We start from the raw sequence: 23,976 nt of genomic DNA, 5'->3' as shown, positions 1-23,976 counted from the left end.
CCCACTCCGGCACTCCCCGCCGGTCCCCACTTCCACCCCCACCCCACCCCCGACCCTGCGGCTGTGAGTCAGCGGCCGACCGCGCCCCCTTGGCCCACTTCCTCCTCACCTTCCCGGGGCGGGAGGGGTGGGGCGAGAGGGGTGGGGCCCTACTCTCCTCACCTCCCGCTCCCGTGCGGATGCGGGGCTAGCCCCTTAGTAACCCCTCCGAAATTGACAGGAGAGAGACGCTGGGGAGGGGCGGGGTTCCAAAGACGGGATTTCAGGGAGAAAATGTGAGACCACTTGCTTAGCAGGAAGGTCCTCCTCGCCCCCCAAAATTGAGCGGAGTACGGGATGGAGAAATCGATGAGGAGAGAAATCGTGCCCCTTCCGAGTATCGAGACGCTCCTGAGAATTCCCACCGTAGGAGAGAAGGAGGGAGCAAGGGAGGTCCCCTTCCCCTCCACCAAGCTTGCCCCTCCATGTGGGGGTGACTCCCAGGGTGCACCCCTAGGCTACAACGTCGGGGACTAGAGCGAGATCGCGGAAGCCGAGGGTGCCAAGTTGCCCTTTTAAGCGCCCTCCACCCCCTCGCCTGGAGGCGCGTGCGGCCCCTTTAAGGCGCGGGGCATTGTGGGTGCTGGGAGTGGAATTTTGGAACGAAATGTAACGAAGAGAAGTACAGTAGTAAGAGTAACAGTGCAGCCGCCGCCGGCACGGAGGGCGCGCTGGGGAGGGGACGCCGCACCCCCTTTCTGCCGCAGAGACTTCTCGGACCGCCTGAGGGAAGCGGTGCCCGGAGACCCGCCCCGGCCCGGTCCACGTTCTGCCCAGGAAGCCGGACTCTATGGGGCGGGACCCTGGGGGAGCTTGAGCTGAGCCCGGAGCCAGACCTGAACCCCTGAACCTCCGGCCAGGGGCGCCCCGGGAGCAGCCAGCCCGTGGGCGCACCGCCCGTCCGCCGAGCAGCCATGAGGTGAGCCGGACCTGCCCCCCGACCCGTCCCCGCCCGGGCGGGCTCTGCGCCCCGCCTTTGTCCCCCTCCCCCCCAGCTCGCTCCGGGCTGGAATTTGGGGACAGATGCTTGGGAGCCTCGGATTTGGGCTGAATCCTCTTGGACGAGCTCCAGAACCATCGATCACTTCTCCATGACTCGAGGGGTGGTGGCGGTGAGGTTCTCCTAGGAGTCCTCAGATTTGGGGGCGCTCTGAGGACTCCCGAATTGTTAAAGACTTTTTTTCAGAGGACCTCAAAGTTGGCAGCGCCTTCCCGCAGGGATGCCAGGATTGAGGCAGGGCTCAGACTCTTCTCCCCCTCCCCCTAAACTTTAGCTCGAGGTCCGGGAAGGATTGTGGGGGTCCGGCTTGGGAGACCATGGGACTTGGAAGAGAGACTGAGACTCAGACCCTGGGTGTGCGGGGCCCCCGTTTACGTGGTGCTGGAGAAAGTCTCCCCAAGTGGGACCGCGCTCCTTAACTTCGGGGGTACTTCTTAATCCCCTGAATTTTGGGGGGCACTTAGGTCTTCCTGTGGAGAAGGCTGGTGTGAACCGATCCAGGGACCCAGACGCAGCCTGCGGAGTCTGGTGGGACTCCCCTCCCCCGTCGCCCCGCACACAATCTGCTTAGTCGGCCGTGCCTAGGACGGAGCGGGCGCTCGAAACAGAGGGCGGTTCCCCGCTCAGGGCCAGAAGGGCGGCCCTGCTCCCCCACCTGCGCAGCCCTGGGGAGGGAGGGGGCGCGGCAGCTGGGGGAAGGGGGCCTTTGTCTTCCTGACTCACCTGTCGAGACAGCTGGTGTGGGGGGCGGGCACCGATCGCTGTGGGCCGGCTGCTTTCCCCACCACGGTCCCTCCCCCTTTGCTCACCGCCGCCCCCCATCCATCCGGAGCCTTGGGGTTGGAGGAGGGGGAGCTGGAAAGCTTCAAGGTCATAGCCCTTTTCCCCAGGGACCTAGGCTTCCCAGATAATTCCAGCTATCTTCTCAGGAATTTAATCCTGGGGGTGGCGGCCCCAGGGACCCAGGGATTTGGTCTGGCTGGGGCCTCCCCCGAACTCCTGGGCTCACCTGAGGGTGGTGCCAGTGCGGGCAGGGGGACCCAACCATCCCCATTTTCTCCTCTGGCCCCCCATAATCTCTCCCAAGGGGCCAGAGCCTGACAATACTATCTCCCTTCCTCCACTCTCTCTGGGACTTCCTGCCCCCAAGCCCCCAGCCTGAGCACGGAGGCCCCGGGGGACGGCTGGGGATTAACCCCGTGGTGCCCACATCCTTATTTCCTGCACCCCTGCCCTTTGACATCGGGGTGGCGTGGCATTCCTTTTTATGACCACTAAAGAATCCCCCTCCCCGTTTCTTCCTTCTGACGTGAAAGGCATGGCTGGAAAATTTGGAGCAAGGAGGACACCCACAGACACCCTCAAGACTTCCTGCCTGTCCACTCCCCATTATAGCTACATCCCTGCCAAGTCCGCCCTGGAGAGGGGTCAGTTTAGGGAGCGACGCTCTCTTCCTTCGCCCTCTTCCTCCGGGACTCTTCTCTTCCCTTGCCCCCCAGCCCCACCCCTCCACCGCCCCCCCCCCGCCGCGTTTCCGGTCCCAGGCGGATGGCGGATGTCCGAGTTAGTGCTGCCTCACTCACTGCAACCGTAAAAGGGCAGGAGCGGCGTCTGGGCCGGCCCCCTGCCCTCCCCACCACCACCATCAGCCCTGGAGGCCCTGGCCCTCCCACAGGGCCCACCTCTTGCTGTGGCCGTGGCCAAGCATCCCGCCTTGTGGGGGGTGCTGGGGTAGGGTGGGGTACAGAAGTGAGCAGATGCCTGTCCCACTAGAAAGCCACTCTCACCTTTCCAGGGGGTCTCCCCTGCAGGTGATCACATCCCACTTCCCCTGGACTGTGCCCCTTCTTCAAGGACAGCCAGGATTCAAAACCCATGTCCCTATTACCCAGCTGGGGAAACTGAGGCTCAAAGAGAAAAAGACATGGCCAAGATCTCTCAGAAATTCCTAGGCAGTGTAGGAAGGGTGGAGGAGCCTGTGTCCTCTGATTTCTGGCTGGTTTGGCTGGGGACAGCCCTGGGGGCAGTTGGAAGAGAGGATGTGAAGATGGAAAATTACAAGATATGGTTCTTTTCCTCTCAGTTTGACAAATATTTGTTGAGTGCTGGCTGTGTCTGGGACCAGAGCTGGGTGCTGGGAAGACAGGGAAGTGGGGCAGAGGTCTAGAATCTCAGGGCAGAAGGGACCTGGGGAGAATTGGGGTCCGTTTCTTGCTACTTCCAATAATAGCTACTGTTATATTTTTTAAAAGAGACCATTTGATCAAGCATTTATTAAGTGCGGGGCACTTTTTTGCCTGAGAAATTTTTTTTTTTTTTTTTTTTGAGGCAGGGTTTTTGCTCTTGTTGCCCAGGCTGGAGTGTGATGGCATGATCTCCGCTCACGGCAACCTCCGTCTCCTGGGTTCAAGCAATTCTCCTGCCTCAGCCTTCCGAGTAGCTGGCACTACAGGTGCCTGCCACCACACCTGGCTAATTTTTGTATTTTTAGTAGAGACGTGTTTCACCATGTTGGCCAGGATGGTCTCGAACTCTTGACCTCAGGTGATTCACCCTCACTGACCTCCCAAAGTGCTGGGATTACAGGCGTGAGCCACCGCACCTGGCCCCTCATGGCAATTCTAACAACGATACTATTAGAACCTTGTAGCCTTCCCACCCTGGAACCCAGTTCATAGATAGGAAAACTGAGGTACAGGAAAGTTAGGCAAGGTGCCTATTAAAGTCAAACAGGGCCAGCCGCCGGGGCTTATGCCTGTAATCCTAACACTTTGGGAGGCCAAGGCAGGAGGATCGATTGAACCCAGGAGTTTGAGAATAGTCTGGGCCACATGGTGTAACCCTGTCTCTACAAAATATACAAAATTTAGCTGGGTGTGGTGGCATGCGCCTGTCATTCCAGCTACTCTGGAGGCTAAGAAGAGAGGATCTCTTGAGCAGGGGAGGTTGAGGCCGCAATGAGCCATATTCGTGCCACTGCACTCCAGTCTGGGTGACAAAGTGAGACCCTGTCTCAAAAAAACAAAACAGAAATACAGGTAACATGGTTTCTGTGTTCTCAGTGAAGAAAAGAAAAAAAAAGGAACCTGCTTTCATTGTGAAAACTCTTAAGATAATTCAGATAAGCCACACGAAACCAAGCCAGAACATTTATCTTGCTGTTCACTTAGGGGAAACTGAGGCCCACCAGGAGGAAGGGACTAGAGTATCACACACAGGCCCCAGAGACTCTAGATCTGCGTCCCTACTTAGGGTTGCTCAGATTTGTTGTTTTGAAGGGTGGTATATGTATCACAATTTCATGGCATAAGGAGGGTATTGGGTAAGTCTTGGGTTCAGAGGGCAGTTGAAGGGAAGACCAAGACTCTAGTCTGGAAGTTTTGTGAAAACTGGATTCACCGTGCTTGATTACCTCTGGTGATGGGAAGCTCTCTCCCTCATGTGGAGCGTGTACCAAGTTACAGGTCCTGCGTTTAGGGCTTTTTGTCCATTCTCTCTCTTAATCCTTACAATGAACCCAGTGCGTTATTGTTTCCAGGGCTGGAAACTGAGGCTCAGAGAGGCAAAGCCACATAACAAGGAGGCAGCTTGAGTGTCTTTCATCCACCGTGTACTAGAGTTTTGCAAAACGTGGGGACTTGCAGGGAGGAGCCAGTCCTCGGCTGGCTGGAAAATTAAGGCGCTCTCATGTCCAATGGAGGGTTCTAGACTTCAGGAGAACGCTGCAAATGGGCAGACTGTTTCCATCTCACAGCCTCGGCCCCCCATTTCCTGGCTTTGAGATTTTCTGTTCCAGCTTTTGTGTAGGTTACAGTTTTATTTATTGAACTTAATTAGTGAATTCGGTTCATATAGGTAATTTAAACCCATGATAAGAAATAATCAGCAGTGTGAAAGGGTAAATGGTGGATTGTCGCGGTGACTCATGCTTGTAATCCCAGCACTTTGGGAGGCCAAGGCAGGCAGATCACCTGAGGTCAGGAGTTCGAGATCAGCCTGGTCAACATAGCAAACCCTTAAACCCTGTCTCTACTAAAAATACAAACATTACCCTGGCATGGTGGCACACACTTGTAATCCCAGCTACTCAGGAGGCTGAGGCAGGAGAATTGCTTGAACCTGGGAGGTGGAGGCTGCAGTGAGCCAAGATCGAGTCACTGCCAGCCTGGGCACAGAGTGAGACTTTGTCTCAAAAAAGATAAATGGTGGGTGGGGCGCAGTGGCTCACGCCTGTACTCCCAGCACTTTGGGAGGCCAAGGTGGGCAGATCACAATGTCAGGAGTTTGAGACTAGCCTGGCCAATATGGTGAAATGCCTGTCTCTACTAAAAATACAAACAAATTAGCTGGGCGTGGTGGCGCATGCCTGTAACCTAGCTACTCTGGAGGCTGAGGCAGGAGAATTCCTTGAACCCGGGAGTCAGATGTTGCAGTGAACTGAGATCACGCCATGGCACTCCAGCCTGGGAGACAGAGAGAGACTCTGTCTCAAAAAAAAAAAAAAAAGATAAATGGTGCAAAATATTCATTTCCTCCCTCCCCAGTCCCCGAGCTCCCCTCATTGGAGGCAGCCACAGTTAGTGTCTTGGGAAGCTGTCTCTGCATCTATCAACACTCTGGGTGCAGATGTATTATATGCTTCTCACCTTTTTGTTTTTTGAGACTGAGTCTTGCTCTGTTACCCAGGCTCGAGTTCAGTGGTGCGACCTCAGCTCACTGCAACCTCTGCCTCCTGGGTTCAAGCCATTCTCCTGCCTCAGCCTCCTGAGTAGCTGGGACTACAGGCGCATGCCACTAAACTTGGCTAATTTTTGTATTTTTAGTAGAGGCTGGGTTTCACCATGTCCATCAGGTGGGTCTTGAACTCCTGACCTCCTGATCCACCCACCTCGGCCTCCCAAAGTGCTGGGATTACAGGTGTGAGCCACCATGCCTGGCCTACCTTTTCTTTTAAGCCTCTGATCAACCCTACCTTGTACCTTGCGTTTTAAAGATTTCAACTTAGTTCTGTTTCTTCATCTTTACATGAGGTTAAGAACTCGTAGGAACTTGGTTTCAACTATGAACCCCTCTGCTTACTTGCTATGTGATCTGGGGCGAGTGGCTGCAGTTACCCTTTGTCAAAAGGGTGAGCATCAGAGCCTATCCCATGAGGCTGTAGAGCCGTTGAGCATGGAAACTGGAGTCCTGCACCAAGAACAGTGTCTGGGACTCTGACTGAGAAATGTTAGGTGCCCTTGGTAAAAATTTGCATTTTTTTTTCTTTTGAGACGTAGTCTCGCCCTGTCACCCAGGCTGGAGTGCAATGGCACCATCTCAGCTCACTGCAACCTCCTCTTCCTGGGTTCCAGCCATTCTTCTGCCTCAGCCTCTTGAGTAGCTAGGACTACAGGCGTGCACCACCACACCCAATTTTTGTATTTTTAGTGGAGATGAGGTTTCATCATGTTAGCTAAGCTGGTCTCATACAGGTGTGAGCCATTGTGCCCGGCTGAGAGTCTTACTCTGTCACCTAGGCTGGAGTGCAAGTGGCCTGAACATGGCTCACTGCAGCCTCATTCTCCCGGGCTCAAGCGATCCTCCTGCCTTAGCCTCCTGAGTAGCTGAGGCTACAGGCACACACCACCACGCCCAGCTAATTTTAAAATTTCTTGTAGCGACAGAGGTCTCACCATCTTGCCCAAGCCAGTCTTTTTTTTCTTCTTTTTTGACACAGAGTCTTGCTCTGTTGCCCAGGCTGGAGTGTAGTGCAGTGGTGCAATCTTGGCTCACTGCAACCTTCACCTAGTGGGTTCAAGCGATTCTCCTGCCTCAGCCTCCAGAGTAACTGGGATTACAGGCATGAGCCACCACGCTTGGCTAATTTTTATATTTTTAGTAGACATGGGGTTTCACCATGTTGATAAGGCTGGTCTCGAACTCTTGTTCTCAAGAAATCCGCCCGCTTCTGCCTCCCAAAATGTTGAGATTACAGGCATGAGCCACTGTACCCGGCCTTCCCCAGCCAGTCTCAAACTCTTGGGCTCAAGTGATTCTCCTGCCTCAGCCTCCCAAAGTGCTGGGATTACAGGCTTGAGCCACCTCCCCTGGCTAAAGTTTGCCTTTTTTAGAGATGGAGTCTTGTCTGCTGCCCAGGCCAGAGTGCAGTGGCATGATCTTGGCTCACTGCAGCCTCTGCCTCCCATGTTCAAGCGATTCTGTTGCCTCAGCCTCCCGAGTAGCTGGGATTACAGGCACCCGCCACCACACCCGGCTAATTTTTTGTATTTTTAGTAGAGATGGGGTTTCACCATCCTGGTCAGGCTGGTTTTGAACTCCTGTCGTGATCCACCCGCCTCGGCTTCCCAAAGTGCTGGGATTACAGGCATGAGCCACCGCATCTGGCCCAAAGTTTGCCTTTCTTTACAGATGTTTATTTAGTAACAGTTGAGTCCCTACTACGTGTTGGGCGTGATTCTAGGTTCTGGGGACGCAGCAGTGCACAGTGGGACAGAAATCCCTGCCCTTCTGGTGGTGGAGACAGACAAATATTGCGTTCGGCAGGGGTCCCCACTATGAAACGTGCAGGAGGGGATGAAAAGCAGAGAAGCATTTCCAGCAAGCGAGTGAGGGATGGCTTCTCGGAAGTGGTGACATCTAAGGAGAGGCCTGGAAGTGGGGAGAGGCTGGGCGGGGGAGGCAGCAGCACAGGCCCAAGGCAGGAATGTGTCTGGCCTCCGGGAAGAGCAGTATAGGAGCTGGAGGCTTAGGGTCTGGAACAGTCCCCAGGGGACGGAGGGGCGGGAAGAAATGAGATCTGAGGACACACAGATCACAGAGGCCCTGGAGCGGACTCGGCATTGATTCTGAAGCCTGGAGCTTTTGAGAAGAGGAAGGGACATTCCACCTTGTGCATTTTTGTTGTTTTGTTTTTAGAGATGGGGTCTCACTGTGTTGCCCAGGCTGATCTTGAACTTCTGGGCTCAAGCAGTCCTCCCACCTCGGCCTCCCAAAATGCCTGGATCACAAGTGTGAGCCACCGCGCCCAGCCCCACCTTGTGTTTTAACAGGATCCTTCTGCTACAGTGGGGTCAGTGTGCCTTCAAGAGGGGCAGGACCAGCCCTTGGTCACCCAGCAGGCACCCTGTTCTCTGGCCAGTCCAAAGCCTCAGCAGGGCGGGGCCGTCCGGGAGAGCAAAGTGCAGCCAGGGTGGGGCAGTGGCAGCCCGGGCTCCTGGCCAGAGTCTGCCCTGGGCGTGGGTGGCAGGTGTGGGTGAGGCTGAGGCCTTAACCCTGCCCTGCCAGGGCGGCAGGAGCCAGAAACAGCCCTCGAGGCTGTGCTTGTCTGGAAAGGGCACCTGGTGTTTGGGTGGGGCCCACGCAGTCCCTGGTGGTTAAGTCTTGGGAGCCTGAATTCACAGCTTCGCTCTGTTCCTCACTAGCTGTGTGACTGTGGGCAAGTCACACACCCTCTCTGGGCCTTCTAGTCCTCACCTGCAAAATTAGGATGAAAGAGTGGCTTTCTGGATGAGCTGCAGTGAGAATAAAATGAGTGACTTTGGGGAAGGGGCTTAGGGCCCCGATCCACCTGAAATGCCTGGTAAGAGGGAGATGGCACAATTATGTAAATTTGGGGGTGCCAGGGTTACCCCAGGTCTCTACCCACAGCTGAGTCTGCCTAGGGACTTTCCCTGCCCTGATTTCCCGACGTCAGTGTCATGCCCCCAGCCCCAGCTCTCCTAGAGACAGAGCCTTTGCGGGGGGCCGGGGGGTGTTATAATTTCTCTCCCCGGAAACCTCTGACCACCAACTTCCCCATTTCAGGAAAAAGCCCAGTGGGGGTGGGGTGGGGAGGAGGCCAGCGCTTCCCCTTTGCCTGTGTGAACTTGGGCAAGTCACTTCCTGTTAGAGTTCCTGTCTGGGCCTGAGTTTCCTCACTGGGGGAGAGGGGATTGAGCCTCCCATAGGGGCTGCTGGGAAGGTCCCGAGGGTTGTAGCTTTCCTGGGCCCCAGTGGCGCCTTTGAGACGGATGCAGACAGTTGCTGAGCTCTCGGTGTGTGCTGGGTGCTGTACCATGCACTTCTTTTTTTTCTTTTTTTTTTGAGACTGAGTTTTGCCCTGTTGCCCAGGCGGGAGTGCAGTGTCGTGATCTCAGCTCACTGCAATCTCCACCTCCTGGGTTCCAGCAATTCTCCTGCATATCAGCCTCCTGAGTAGCTGGGACTACAGATGCGCACCACCACGCCTGGCTAATCTTTGTATGTTTTTGTAGAGACGGGGTTTCACCATGTTATCCAGGCTGGTTTCGAACACCTGAGCTCAAGCGATCCATTCACCTCGGCTCCCCGCACTGCCGGGATTACAGGCATGAGCCACACACCTGGCTGTAACAAGCACTTTGGCTGCTCAGACTCACATACCCCTCCCCACTGCCCTGGAGGTGGGGACTGTCGCTCTCCCAGTTCACAGGCTAGAAAGAAGAGTTCTTGAGTAGGAATGTCACATGCCTGAGTCACATGAAATAGGTGCGGAGATTTGAACCCAGATCGGGGGCTATCAGCACCACTTTACCAACAACTCCTCTGAGGCTGAGTCAGACGCCGCCTTTTCCAGGAAGTCCTGCCCGACTCCCCAGGCTGGGGCAGGCGTTCCTTCAGGCACCCCAGACCCTGGGCTCCTTGGCCCTATCCCTGGCTTGGTACCTTCTGGGGACAGCTCTGTCTCCCACACTGAACTGTGAGCCCCAGGAGGACGGTGCTGGGGCTGTGGGTCACTGCAGTGTCTTCATCCCCAGCCCCACCCAACATGGGCCAGACGCAGAGCAGGGAGTGTCTGTGGAAGGGCCGCTGGTGCCCTGGGGAGCCAGGCGGTGGGTGGGCAGTGGGAAGTCCCTTTGGAGGAGGAGCTCCGAGGTCTGGGATGGGTCCCTAACCTGCTGCAGGGCTCACACTTCCCCTCCCAAGCTTCAGCTTCCTCCTGAGCGGCCAGTGGTGGTGGGGACGTGTCCAAGCCCCTTGGTAGAGATGCAGAAACTGAGGCCAGGCAGGGGCTGGTCCCTAGTGCAGCTCCGCTCTTGACCTCCCTCTGGCACCTCGGTCTTCCCTCCTGCCCTCGCTCTGCTAACCTGCATCCCTCCCTGGTGTCGGCCTCAGCCTGTCTCTCCATGTTTATCTTTTCCTTCTTATTAGTATTGTGTTGTGTCTTTTAATTTATTTTTCATTTAAAAGAGTGTTTTGGCTGGGCACGGTGGGTCACGCCTGTAATCCTAGCACTTTGGGAGGCCGAGGCAGCCGGATTGCCTGAGCTCAGGAGTTTGAGACCAGCCTGGGCAACATGGTGAAACCTTGTCTCCACTAAAACACAAAAAATTAGCCGGGTGTGGTGGCTGCGCCTGTAGTCCCAGCTACTCTGGGGGCCAAGGCAGGAGAATTGCTAGAACCCGGGAGGTGGAGGCTGCAGTGAGCCAAGATCACGCCACTGCACTCCAGCCTGGGCAACAGAGTGAGACTCCATCTCTTAAAAAAAGTTTTTTGTAGGCGAGGTGTGGTGGCTCACGCCTGTAATCCCAGCACTTTGGGAGGCTAAGGCAGACGGATCACTTGAGCCCAGGAGTTTGAGACCAGCCTAGGCAACATAGTGAGATCCCATCTCTACCAAAAAATACAAAAAAATTAGTCAAGCAACAAGCACAGTGGTTCATGACTGTAATCTCAGTACTTTGGGAGGCTGAGGCAGGCGATCAACTGAGGTCAGGAGTTCAAGACCAGCCTGGCCAACATGATGAAACCCCATCTGTACTAGAAATACAAAAAATTAGCTGGGCATGGTGGTGTATGCCTATAATCCGATCTACTCAGGAGGCTGAGGCAGGAGAATGGCTTGGACCCAGGAGGCAGAGGTTGTAGTGAGCCGAGATCATGCCACTGCACTACAGCCTGGGCAACAGAGCGAGACTCTGTCTCAAAAAAAAAAAAAATTACTCGGGTGTGGTGGTGCACTCCTGTAGTCCCAGCTACTTGGGAGGCTGAAGAGGGAGGATCGCTTGAGCTCAGGAGGTCGAGGCCACAGTGAGCTGTTATCACATCACTGCACTCCATCCTGGGCAACAGAGCAAGACTCTGTCTCAAAAACAAAACTTATTATTATTATTATTATTAGAGATGGGGTCCTACTATGTTGCCCAGGCTACTCTGAAATGCTTGGGCGCAAGTGATCCTCCCGCCTCAGCCTCCAAAGTGCTAGGATTACACCTGTGAGCCACTGCACCCAGCCCATCTTTATCTCTGTGTCTTTCTGCCTCTTCCTCCAGGTCCCCTGTCTGCCCATCTGTTCATCTGTCTGTCTGTCTGTGTGTCTTTCAGTCTCTCGCCCCTGTTCACTCAGCACTCCCTTTCCCACCTCTCTCTGCGTCTGTCTCTTCTGCTTCCAGTTTCTCCCTCCGTGTCTGTCTTACATCTCGTTTATGTTTGCCTCTCTCTCCTGATCTGATTTTCCCTCCTGATCTGCCTCCCACCCTCTCTTGCTGTCCACCTGGCTCCTGCCTCTCTCTGCGTCTCCCTCTCTTCCTTCCACCCTCTGTCTTTGTCCCTTGGAACCTCCCAGGGAGACCCAGATGAGAAGGTGACCGGCTCCTCTCCCTTTTCCTCTCGCCTGCAGTGAGACGGTCATCTGTTCCAGCCGGGCCACTGTGATGGTTTATGATGACGGCAACAAGCGATGGGTCCCTGCTGGCGTGGGTCCCCAGGCCTTCAGCCGCGTCCAGATCTACCACAACCCCACAGCCAATTCCTTCCGCGTGGTGGGCCGGAAGATGCAGCCCGACCAGCAGGTGCAGCCTCCCGCCGGCCCCCTCTCTGCAGGCCGAACCCCTGCCTGCTCCACTCCTCCGCCTGCCGCCGCTCACCCCCTTTTCCCCTCCCACCAGGTGGTCATCAACTGTGCCATTGTCCGGGGCGTCAAGTATAATCAAGCCACCCCCAATTTCCATCAGTGGCGCGATGCCCGCCAGGTCTGGGGCCTCAACTTCAGCAGCAAGGAGGATGCCGCCCAGTTTGCCGCGGGCATGGCCAGTGCCCTAGAGGCGTTGGAAGGTCAGAAACGGCACTGGGCAGCGGGCAGGCAGAGGGGACCACTGAACGCGGCTGTGTGTCCTGGGGATGCCGCTTTACCACTCTGGGCCTTGGTTTACTCGTCGGTAAAGTGGAGCGAATTCATTGCTGTCACGGAAAATGATCATGAGGATTTTGTGCATTCCAGTGTGCCTGTGCGCACCTATGTATAAAACACACCATTGGCCAGGCGCGGTAGTTCATGCCTGTAATCTTGGCACTTTGGGAGGCCGAGGCAGGCAGATTACCTGAGGTTAGGCGTTCAAGACCAGCCTGGCCAACATGGTGAAACTACATCTCTATTAAAAATACAAAAATTAGCTGTGCGTGGTGGTGCGCCCCTGTAATCCCAGCTACTTGGGAGACAGAGGCACGAGAATCGCTTGAACCTGGTGGGTGGAGGTTGCACTGAGCCGAGGTTACGCCCCTGCACTTCAGCCTGGATGACAGAGCAAGACTCTATCTCAAAAAGAAAACAAAGGCAAAAAAAACGCACGATTTCTCAGGGAGCAGTACTCCGTGAACCTTACACAGGCACGCTCCCGGGAAACCACCTCCCAGATCGAGACATGGGTAGGTCCCTCCCCCAGAACTTCTGTGCCCTTTTCCCAGGTACTTCTGTTATGGAAACAGGATCTTGCTCTGCTGCCCAGGCTGGAGTGCAGTGGCACAATCATGGCTCACTGCAACCTCCCCCTCCTGGGCTCATCCTGCCTCAGCCTCCTAAGTAGCTGGGAATACAGGCATGCACCACCACACCTGGCTTTTTTTTTTTTTTTTTTCAGACAGAGTCTTGCTCTGTCACCTAGGCTGGAATGCAGTGGTGCAATCTCCACTTACTGCAACCTCCACCTCCTGGGTTCAAGTGATTCTCGTTCCTCAGCCTCCTAAGTAGCTGGGAATACAGGCATGTGCTACTGTGCCCAGCTATTTTTTTGTATTTTAGTAGAGATGGGGTTCCACCATATTTGCCAGGCGGGTTTCAAACTCCTGGCCTCAGTGATCCACCCGCCTCTGCCTCCCAAAGTGCTGGGATTACAGGTGTGAGCCATTGCGCCCGGCCACTGGATCATTAAAAACAATTTTTTTGTAGAGATGGTCTACAGGCTGGTCTCAGACTCCTGGGCCCAAGTGATCCTCCCACCTCAGCCTCCCAAAGTGCTGGGATTATGGGCAGGAGCCACTGCACCCAGCCCAGTTGCTTTTCTTTCTTTTTTTTTAAATAGGGAGTCTTGCTCTGTCTGCCAGGCTGGAGTGCAGTCGTATGATCTCATTTCACTGCAACCTCCACCTTCTGGGTTTAAGTGGTTCTGCCTCAGCCTCCCAAGTAGCTGGAACTATAGGTGCACACCACCACGCCTTGCTACTTTTTGTAGTTTTAGTAGAGACGGGGTTTTACTGTGTTGGCCAGGCTGGTCTTGAACTCCTGACCTCAGGTGATTCACCCATCTCGGCGTCCCAAAGTGCTGAGATTACAGACATGAACCACTGCACCTAGCCCGGTTGCTATTTTTTTTTTTTTTTGGAGACAGAGTTTTGCTCTTGTTGTCCAGACTGGATGCAATGGCGCTAACTCAGCTCACCTCAACCTCCACCTTCGGGGTTCAAGCGATTCTCCTGCCTCAGCCTCCCTAGTAGCCGGATTACAGGCACCGGCCACCATGCCCAACTAATTTTTTTGTATTTTTAGTAGAGACAGGGTTTCTCTATGTTGGCCAGGCTGGTCCCAAACTCCTGACCTCGGGTGTTCTGCCCGCCTCAGCCTCCCAAAGTGCTGGGATTATGGGTGTGAGCCACCGCACCCGGCTTCCCAGTTGCTATTTCTTATACCTTAACGTGCACATGAGTTACCTGGGGATCTGGTCGAAGTGCAGGCAGCTGGGCAGACTGAGACTCCTCATTCTCACAGCTGCCCTGGTGATCCTGAGGCTGCTGGTCTGAGGACGCTGAGCAGCGAGGTTTTAGGTGATTGTTGTCCATCTGGCCTGGAATCGCTGCCGTGGAACTGGAGTCACCAAATGCAGGGGCAGTGGTGTTGCTTCTCGAGGCAACTTCTGTGCTACTGCGGAAGGGGCTTGCTCCTCTGGGGCACACAGAAAAATACAGTGGGCTTCAGTTTAGTCATCTGTAAAATGGGGCTAATTCATTGTTAATTCGTAGCTCATTCAATTCAGGTGCCGGGGCCAGTGGCCCGGAGGCGGGTGAGGAAGCCCCACTTTACCTTTCCAGGGTCTTAGCGGAGGCCCGAGTGCCTGGAGCAGTGGTTAAGAGCCGGCCAGGTGCAGTGACTCACGCCTGTAATCCCAGCACTTTAGGAGGCTGAGGCGGGTGGATTGCTTGAGCTCAGGCGTTTGAGACCAGCCTGGGCAACATGGCAAAATCCCGTCTCTACAAAAACAAAGATTACCTGGGCATGGTGGCATGCGCGTGTAGTCCCAGCTACTCAGGAGGCTGAGGTGGGAGGATCACCTGAGCCTGGGGAGACTGAGGCTGCGCTGAGCCCTGATTTCACCCCGGCACGCCAGCCTGGGTGACACAGAGTGAGACTGTCTCGAAACAAACAGTGGTTAAGAGCCTGGCTGCTGGAATCAGCCTGAATTCAGGTCTTGTTCCTGCAGATTTCCCCCTGCAGAACTTTAGGGCGAGTGACTGTCCCCTGGCCTTAGCTTCTCCTGTCACTGGGACACCACAACAGCACCTGCCCTAGGGCCCCTCAGGCCAGGGAAGCTGGCCTTACCTCCCAAGATGCCTGGAGCCTCAGGGTCCCAGGAAGGAGGAAGGGAGCGCCTCTGGGCAGGATTCCTGGGAGGCCTGGAGAGCCAGGGAAGCGCCAAGGGCTGAGCAGAGTTCCAACACTGACCCGTGGCCCTTTCTCTCTCACCTTCCAGGAGGTGGGCCCCCTCCACCCCCAGCACCTCCTGTCTGGTCGGTCCCCAACGGCCCCTCCCCGGAGGAGGCGGAGCAGCAGAAAAGGTGGGGCTGGGCCCTGGGTGGGGAGCCTTAGCCACTGCCAGAGTTCAACCCTTGACTCCTAGAGTTCGGAACCCATCCAACCGGAAGTTTCCTGAATGTTCAAGAAACTTGTGACACTCAGAGTTGCAGAACCTCCTGGTCCCTGCAGATTCCTGGAAAGCAGAATATGGTGGTTGAAAGAATCTTGTGGCCAGGCGTGGTGGCTCACGCCTGTAATCCCAGCACTTCGGGAGGCCGAGGCGGGCAGATTACCTGAGGTCAGGAGTTCGGGTTTCAACATGGTGAAACACCGTCTCTACTGAAAATACAAAAATTAGTTGGGCATGGTGGCGTGAGCCTATAATCCCAGCCACTCGGGAGACTGAGTTGGGAGAATCGATTGAACCCGGGAGGTGGAGGTTGCAGTGAGCCAAGATCAAGCCACTGCGCTCCAGCCTGGGTGACAGTGAGACTCTGTCTTAGAAACAAAAAAAGAATCTTGGGCATTTTGTAATTCGGGTGTTTCCGACAGTTTGCTGACTGGGATCCCGCATCCTGATCTCTCCCTGTCACTGCCCTGCCCTGCATTCTCCCCACTCCCGCCCAGCCCCCTTCTTGGTTCCCTAGGAGAGGGAGGCTTGGGTGAGGATTAGGAGCTAGCCTCCCTGGAGACCTCTAAGAGAGAGGACAGAGGTCGCTGGACCCTTCGCTGGCCATCTTTAGGCCCTGATTGACAGCAGCTTCCCCGCCTCCCCAACAGGCAGCAGCCCGGCCCGTCGGAGCACCTAGAGCGCCGTGTCTCCAATGCAGGTGATGTTCGGATGGCCTCAGGAGTTGGGAGGGGGCCTCCCTGGAGGAAGGGGCCAGCCAGCTGGACAGTAAGGGAGGAGCCTTCTTTCAGCTGCCCCCTTTTCTGTGTTTGTTTCAGGAGGCCCACCTGCTCCCCCTGCTGGGGGTCCACCCCCACCACCAGGACCTCCCCCTCCTCCAGGTCCTCCCCCACCCCCAGGTTTGCCCCCCTCGGGGGTCCCAGCTGCAGCACACGGAGCCGGGGGAGGACCACCCCCAGCACCCCCTCTCCCGGCAGCACAGGGCCCCAGTGGTGGGGGGACCGGGGCCCCAGGCCTGGCCGCAGCTATTGCTGGAGCCAAACTCAGGAAAGTCAGCAAGGTGAGGGGTCGGAAGAGGTGGCCGGGGGGTGACGGGGCTTTGATGGGGGATGAGGCCAGGGCTGCTGGTGGTGTCACAGGAGGGCTGGAAGGCCCAGAGGCCTGCCCCTAAAGCTCCTGCTCCTTTTAAATTTCTCCAGCAGGAGGAATCCTCAGCGGGGCCCGTGGCCCCCAAAGCTGAGAGCGGTCGAAGCGGAGGTGGGGGGCTCATGGAAGAGATGAACGCCATGCTGGCCCGGAGGTGAGCCTGAGCCTGGAGCCCTGAGTCACCTGGAGAGTCCAGTTCAGTGGGGCCCAGTCAGGGGAGGGCTCGGATTCCTGCTCGGTTTGTTTCTTTTAGTGAATGTTTCCCCTTTGATAACCAGGTTTGGGAAATAATGGTAGGGTGTGTCATCTCCTGAAATGGCTGAGGCTTGCAACCACTAGGTAGCCGGTAGAATGTTCTAAAACCCAGAATTCTAGAACCGTAGGAGATCCTGCCTCCGAATTCTGGAAACTCAGGTTCCTACAATCTCAATGTTCTAACACAGCACTGCTCCACTCTCAGAATCTTACTGTTCCCTAATACAGGAATCGTAGAACCTCTACCCTGATTCTAGAACTGCAATCTCTTGAATTTTTTCTTTTTCTGAGACGGAGTCTCGCTCTGTCGCCCAGGCTGGAGTGCGGTGGTATGATCTTGGCCCACTGCAACCTCTGCCTCCCGGGTTCAAGTGATTCTCTTGCCTCAGCCTCCAATTATAGGCGCATGCCACCACACCTGGCTAATTTTTGTATTTTTAGTAGAGATGGGTTCACCATGTTGGCCAGACTGGTCTGAAACTCCTGACTTCAAGTGATCCGCCCACCTCGGCCTCCCGAAGTGTTGGGATTACAGGTTTGAGCCACTGTGTCCAGCGCAGTCTCTTAAATTTTTCTTTTTTCTTTTTCTTTTTTTTGAGACAGAGTCGTGCTTTGTTACCCAGGCTGAAGTGCAGTGGCATAATCTTAGCTCACTGCAATCTCAGTCTCTGGGGTTAAATGATTCTCCTGCCTCAGCCTCCCAAGTAGCTGGGATTACAGGTGCCTGCCACTACGCACGGCTAATTTTTGTATTTTTAATAGAGATGGGGTTTCACCCTGTTGGCCAGACTGGTCTTGAACTTCTGACCTCAAGTGATCCGCCAGCCTTAGCCTCCCAAAGTGTTGGGATTACAGGCGTGAGCCACCGCACCCAGCCAATCTCTTGAATTTCTAAATGTAGAGTTTCCTTAGGGTTTCTGAGTTTCAGAATTCTATGCCGTAGGATCCACATTTCTGGAACTTCTCTAGGAAGGGGACTGGGTGACTGACGGAAGCATGTGTTTTTGCTTTTTTCTACTGCAGAAGGAAAGCCACACAGGTTGGGGAGAAAACCCCCAAGGATGAATCTGCCAATGTAAGTCAGGGGTTTTTCTTGCCCTACACCCCTTAGGCAGTACCAAGAGGGTAGGAATACTGGACTGTGTGGGGTTTGAACCTGGAAGAGGAAATGGGCAGAGGTGTGACAGGGGCTGGCTCATGGCAGTTTTATTTCCCACCAGCAGGAGGAGCCAGAGGCCAGAGTCCCGGCCCAGAGTGGTGAGTGGAAAGCCCAGTTCAGCCGTAGAAACTACAAATCCCAGAATACCCTCTTCCCACATGTTAAGCACCCTCACGGGAGAGTCAGGACTGATGGTGCTGGGGATTGTAGTCTCCTGAGATGGGTCTTTGAACAGGGGCTAATAAGGTTGGGGGAGAAAGACTGATTGAGGGACAGTCTTTTGTCCCTGATTTTTCTGATTTGTTGCCTCTCCCCAGAATCTGTGCGGAGACCCTGGGAGAAGAACAGCACAACCTTGCCAAGGTAGGCCCATCAGTACTGTGGTCCTTGGGGAGGTCATGTTGGGGAGTTCGACACCAGCCTGGGCAACATGGCGAGACCCCCATCTCTACAAAAATTAGCCAGGCATGGTGGCACTTGCCTTTGGTCCCATCTACTCGGGAGGCTGAGGTGGGAGAATCACCTGAGTCCAGGAAGTCGAGGCCACAGTGAGCCGTCATCGTGCCTGCACTCCAGCCTGGGAGACAGAGTGCCACTCTGTCTCGAAACAGAACACAACAAAACAAACGGGGGCCCCAAAAATTCTTGGACCTGCCCAATATATAAGGCGGAACTCAATGTGATTCCTGGAAATAGGAGGCGGGGAAACAGGTCCTCTCTTTAATCTCATTGCTGTCCCAAATGACACCAACTCCCCCAGGATGAAGTCGTCTTCTTCGGTGACCACTTCTGAGACCCACCCCTGCACGCCCAGCTCCGGCGATGACTCGGACCTAGAGAGGGTGAAACAGGTAGCTTGGGGAGGAGGTTGGGGGCCACAGCAAGAGAGATCTAGGTCTGGACCCTGCCATTGGCATGCTGTATGTTCCTAGATAACATCTCAGAAACCTCAGGTTTCCAATCTGACAAATGGACAGACTGGATTGGATCATGGATGACCCTGACCTCACGCCCCCTTTTCTGGCACCTGTGACAGACATTATTCTATCATCATGCTCATTCCCGATGAGTGCCTTGAATCCTTTCCACACATTGACCCAGCTGTCCCTCACCAATTAGAGTTGGCGGGAGGCTGGAACGCACTTGCCAGCCTTGGTACTGGATGTTCTCCAGTACTCTTCCGGCTCCAAGGATCCAGAATTCTCTCTGAGAATCCTCCAGTCACTCTGCGACCTTGGCAGCCATGTCATGGTGTTAGGGTAGGGATGGGTCTCAAACCTACTCCCTCTGGCTTTTCCATCAACAAGAAAGAGGGGACTCTGGCAGGGTGCAGTGGCTCATGGTAATTCCAGCACATTGTGAGGCTGAGGTAGGAGCATTGCTTGAGTTCAGGAGTTCAAGACCAGCCTGGGGCAACATAGGGAGACCACCCCATCTCTAAAAATGATTTTTAAAAATAACCTAAGAAGGCCAATCACAGTGGCTCACACCTGTAATCACAGACTTTGGGAGGCCAAGGTCGGTGGATCACCTGAGGTCAGGGGTTTGAGACCAGCCTGGCCAACATGGTGAAACCCTGCCTCTACTAAAAATACAAAGATTAGCTGGGCCTGGTCATATGCACCTGTAATCCCAGCTACTTGGGAGGCTGAGGTTGCAATGAGCCAAGATCACACCACTGCACTCCAGCCTGGGTAACAGTGAGACTCTGTCTCAAAAAAAAAAAAAAATTACCTGAGTGTGGTGGCACATGTCTGTGGTCCCAGCTACTTGGGAGGCTAATGCGGGAGGATTACCTGAGCCTGGGAGGTTGAGGCTTCATTGTGCTGTGAACATGCCATTGCACTCTAGCCAGGGCAACAGAGCAAGACCTTGTCTCAAAAAATAAAGGAGACTCATTCCTGCAAGTCCCAGTACCCACTCCTGATTAGTTGTACCCCATTAAATTTAGGAGCTTCTGGAAGAGGTGAAGAAGGAATTGCAGAAAGTGAAAGAGGAAATCATTGAAGGTGAGGTGGTTTTGTTCTTAAACATTTACTTACTTTGGAGGCATCATGTCCCTAGACGAGAGCCCTGTTTTGGAAGGGAAGAGGCAGAGACTCTGCCCCTGACCCCTGCTCTGTTTCCTTCCAGCCTTTGTCCAGGAGCTGAGGAAGCGGGGTTCTCCCTGACCACAGGGACCCAGAAGACCCGCTTTTCCTTTCCGCACACCCCGCCTGTCACCCTGCTTTCCCTGCCTCCACTTGACTTGGAATTGGCTGAAGACTACACAGGAATGCATTGTTCCCACTCCCCACCCAACTTGGAAACCTCCAAGGGGGTGTGGCTTCCCTGGCGCCCTGCCCACACCCACACTGGCTGCTGATTGGCTGGGGAAGCCCCCACCCTGTTCTCCCTTTGGTCCTTCCCCTCTGCCATCCCCTTGGGGCCGGTCCCTCTGCTGGGGATGCACCAATGAACCCCACAGGAAGGGGGAAGGAAGGAGGGAATTTCACATTCCCTTGTTCTAGATTCACTTTAACGCTTAATGCCTTCAAAGTTTTGTTTTTTTAAGAAAAAAATATATATATATTTGGGTTTGGGGGGAAAAGGGAAATTTTTTTTTCTCTTTGGTTTTGATAAAATGGGGTGTGGGAGTTTTTAAATGCTATAGCCCCGGCCTTGCCCCATTTGGGGCAGCTATTTAAGGGGAGGGGATGTCTCACCAGGCTGGGGGTGCCTCACCCCACCCCAGGGACTCCTCTTCCCTCTGGCTCCTCCCCCTTTTCTATGAGGAATTAAGATGCTGTAACTTTTTGGAACCTCAGTTTTTTGATTTTTTATTTGGGTAGGTTTTGGGGTCCAGGCCATTTTTTTTTACCCGTCGGAGAAAATAAGATGAGGGACAAAGGAAAAGGGGAGGAAACTTCTCCCCTCCCACCTTCACCTTTAGCTTCTTGAAAATGGACCCCTGCGGAATAAATCTGCCAGTTTTTATAAATGCTAAGATCTCAAGTGATTTGAAGGGCTGTTCTGATGGGGATGGAGGCGTGCTCGGCCCCCGGTGTCCCTCCAGGAAGATTTGGTCCTCTGCAGAGAACCCCTGCCTCTGCCAAGGAACCCACCTTCCCTCATCTGCCTTCCCACCGTGCACATTGCACCTGCTCCCGCATCCTCAGGCCCGCAGCCAGGATGATCTCTGCCCCCTCCAACCTCCCTCCCCATGCCCCTTATGAGGCCACTTCCTGCCCATCCCACCCTGTCTTTCACCATGGGGGCGGGACAGAAGCAGCCTCACTTTGTGCGGCCTTGGGGAAGTCCATTTGCTCACGCCAGGCCTCAGTTTTCCAATTTGGGAACGGGCTCATAGGATAATTTTCTGCCCCCACTTTAACACTCTCCCAGCTGCTTTCCTTCCTTACTTATTTATTTGAGAGAGTCTGTCTCATGCAGGCTGGAGTGCAGTGGCATGATCTCAGCTTACTGCAACCTCTGCCTCCCGGGTTCAAGCGATTCTCCCGCCTCAGCTTCCTGAGTAACTGGGACTACAGGCACCTGCCACTACGCACAGCTAATTTTTGTATTTTTGTTAGAGATGGGGTTTCACCGTATTAGCTACGCTGGTCTCCAACTCCTGACCTTGTGATCCGCCTGCCTTAGCCTTCTAAAGTGCTGTGATTATAGGCATGAGCCACCGCGCTGGGCATTTTTTTATTTTTTTATTTTTATGAGTTGAGGTCTTGGTCTGTCACACAGGCTGGAGTGCAGGGGCAGGATCACAGCTCACTGCAGCCTTGAACTCCTGAGTTCAAGGGATCCTCCTCCCTCAGCCTCCCAAGTAGCTAGGACTACAGGCTCTTGCCACGACGCCCAGCTAGTATTTTTCTTTCTCATAGAGATGCGATCTTGCTATGTTGCCCAGGCTGGTCTCCAGCTCCTGGCCTTGAGCAGTCCTCTTGCTTTGGCCTCCCAATGTGCTGGGATTGCAGGTGTGAGCCACTGTGTCCGGCCTTCTTTCCTAATTTCGATGACACTAGTTTCCTAGTTTCAGTGACATTTTGCAGATGCACATCATGGCTCTCAGACACATTCTTAAGATCTTTACCCCAGAGTTCCTTTAATTATGAAACACTGACAGTATTTAAAAAGTAGTATTCAGAGTCACAGAGCTCATCCCCGCCCCCTTCAGTTTTCGGGTGGGTAGGTCATATGCCCTGGTGGAATACCCTGTTTGGATGGAGGGACCTCAGGGCTGAGGGACTGGTAGTCCCCTGGAGGAGGCCTTTGCGTGAAGGAGGGCGGAGGAGGACCTGGGCCAGTCCAAAGGCAGGAAGGAACGGCGATTCCTGAGAACTCTGAGGGGCCGATTGGAGGGAAGACGGGCGACCTGATGATGACTTAGGTAGTAAAGGGACAGGCCAGTCCCTAGCAGAGGCAACTGAAGGACAGCGAGGGAGGGCTGGGTAAAAGGACAGTAGTAGCGGGTCCGGAAGTGGGGAATGGTGACCAAGTGACTGAGGCTGAAAGGCAGGATGAATTAGCCCTGTCAGGACCGATGTTTCCTCCCAAGATTCGGTGGTCCTGCTCAAACAGACCACAGAATGCCAGGCTGGGAGGCGTTGCCCTGGAAGACCCAGCACAGCCATGCCAGTGGGTTGTGCCGAAGGCAGGAAGGAGGAGGGGTGTGCTGTTGGAACGATCCACTGAGGGAGGGGAGGGTGCCAGTCGCAGGTACTAACGGTGGATTAAGGTCAGGAGCCACAGGGTGGTGACTCAGGAGCTGACACAGTCTAGGATTCACCCCCACCTCCTTTCCCCCTAAGACTGAGGTAGATGGAATGGGGCGGGGCGGGAAGTCCTTAGGAACTTTGTGCATCTTTACAATGGTCTGTGCCAATCAGGAGGTAGGGGGTGTTCGGTGCAAAGAATGAGCGTCTTAGGGGGAGGGTCCACTCAGGTGAGTGAAGGTGCGAGTGACAGAATGAGAGGTCGGCTAAATCCAGGTGCAGAATCCAATTTCGTTTTGCCAAAAGAGGGGGACGTCCTGCTGCCCTACCTAGCGGTAGGGAGGTGGGGTCTGATAAAAGACGCTGTCTTTCCAAAGTGCTCAACCAATGCGCTGGCAGGGGCGGGGTAAGGGCGGGGTCCTTGTTGGAACGTTCCACCTGCAGGAGGGGGGAGTCCCAGTGGAAGGTACCACTGGGGCAGGCTAGTAGGGACGTTGGATCAGCTCCAGTCCAGGATCTCTCCAGCGCCCTCAAAGGACTGGGTGGTATCAGCTGCGCCGGTCCGGGTTGTGACAGTGCGGAGAAGAGGCCAAGTCGGAGACTTTGCAGTCCAGGCAGCGGTCACCACCAAGACCAGGGCCCCGAGGCCTCCTATTCCTCCGACTCTGGCTCAGCCGGGGACGCAGGCGGCAGGTCCTGGAGGCAGAGCACGGCTCGCACCTCTCGTAGCTGAGCGCGCAGCTCCTCCAGGGCGAGCTGCGTCGGAGCCGCGTGCACCTGCGCCTGCAGCTCCTCGAGCGCCAGCCCCAAGTGGCCCACCTCGCCCCGCAGCTCCTCCCTGGCAACGCGTCGCTCCTTTTCCTTGCGGCGATGCTGCAACTGATGGCGCCAGTACTCCAGCATCAGGCAGCTGCAGGCGGTCATGAAGATGATGCCTTCGCCCAGCAGCTCCGCGCCCAGCTCGGCGGCTGCCCCCTCGTTCAGCGGCTTGACCGCAGTGGCACTGAAGCCCATGATGTGCATTTTGGTCCGCATCTCCACCCAGTGGTACACTGCGGGGAAAGAGAGGAGTCAGGGATCTTTTGCAGGGCAGCCCCCTGCAAGCCCCGCCCCTCTGTGCCTCGATGTCCCCGTTGTAGCGATGGGGATGTGGTCACCACAATCGCCCGGGTGCTGGAGGGGGCGCCGTAAGGAAGACAAGCGCGGGCCGCACCCCCGGAATCCTGTAGGGCAAACTTCCTAACAACTTACTCATGTAAAGTTGGAATGTCAGCTTTTGCATTGTTATAAACACAGCATCACAGAAGATGCTGATGCTTTTTTTTCCCTTTGAAACAGGGTGTTGCTCTGTCGTCCAGGCTGTAGTGCAGTGGTTCGATCTCAGCTCACTACAGCCTCTGCCTCCCAGTGTCAAGCCATTTTGGTACCTTAGCCTCCAAGTAGCTTGGATCAATGGTGTGTGCCACCATGTCAGCTCCTTTTTTTTTTTTTTCCTGCATTTTTAGTAGAGACAAGTTTTCA

At 55.0% G+C, this 23,976-nt stretch overlaps 2 protein-coding genes across 6 annotated transcripts; one reads left to right on the top strand and one right to left on the bottom strand.

Moving 5' to 3' along the window:
• Nucleotides 1-240: 240 nt before the first annotated feature.
• On the top strand, nucleotides 241-20,729 carry VASP (vasodilator stimulated phosphoprotein). 5 transcript variants are annotated; one of them, XM_064381152.1, is made up of 13 exons: nucleotides 241-958; nucleotides 11,676-11,847; nucleotides 11,944-12,109; nucleotides 15,016-15,100; nucleotides 15,840-15,889; nucleotides 16,008-16,249; nucleotides 16,392-16,489; nucleotides 17,614-17,665; nucleotides 17,814-17,847; nucleotides 18,067-18,112; nucleotides 18,510-18,600; nucleotides 19,701-19,758; nucleotides 19,883-20,729. In XM_064381152.1, exons 1-13 carry the CDS (start codon nucleotides 954-956, stop codon nucleotides 19,918-19,920), a joined length of 1,137 nt encoding a protein of 378 aa, XP_064237222.1. In that variant the 5' UTR covers nucleotides 241-953; the 3' UTR covers nucleotides 19,921-20,729. The 5 variants fall into 5 exon arrangements, with proteins under 5 accessions (XP_064237222.1, XP_012302022.1, XP_012302021.1 ...); XM_012446599.2 differs by having other exon boundaries at nucleotides 16,389-16,489; XM_012446598.2 differs by having other exon boundaries at nucleotides 242-958; nucleotides 17,811-17,847.
• A 2,377-nt stretch (nucleotides 20,730-23,106) lies between these two features.
• Nucleotides 23,107-23,499, bottom strand: LOC105713078 (optic atrophy 3 protein homolog). Its single transcript, XM_064381154.1, has one exon. The coding sequence runs from the start codon at nucleotides 23,488-23,490 to the stop codon at nucleotides 23,107-23,109; it is 384 nt and encodes a 127-aa protein (XP_064237224.1). The 5' UTR covers nucleotides 23,491-23,499.
• Nucleotides 23,500-23,976: the final 477 nt, after the last annotated feature.

Source organism: Aotus nancymaae, unplaced genomic scaffold (genome assembly GCF_030222135.1).
Source record: "Aotus nancymaae isolate 86718 unplaced genomic scaffold, 86718_ANA_hifiasm-v0.15.2.pri h1tg000028l, whole genome shotgun sequence".
Taxonomy (NCBI): Eukaryota; Metazoa; Chordata; class Mammalia; order Primates; family Aotidae; genus Aotus; species Aotus nancymaae.
Note: the sequence above shows the minus strand (reverse complement) of the source record. Positions and strands in the feature narration are given on the sequence as shown.

Excerpts from the sequence above, each read along its gene's own strand:
- VASP (XM_012446597.2), top strand. Across the intron at positions 16,250-16,388 it reads AACTCAGGAAAGTCAGCAAG|CAGGAGGAATCCTCAGCGGG; the intron begins GTGAGGGGTCGG and ends AAATTTCTCCAG. Across the intron at positions 19,759-19,882 it reads GAAAGAGGAAATCATTGAAG|CCTTTGTCCAGGAGCTGAGG; the intron begins GTGAGGTGGTTT and ends GTTTCCTTCCAG.
- LOC105713078 (XM_064381154.1), bottom strand. The coding sequence starts at position 23,490 with ATGCGGACCAAAATGCACATCATGGGCTTCAGTGCCACTGCGGTCAAG.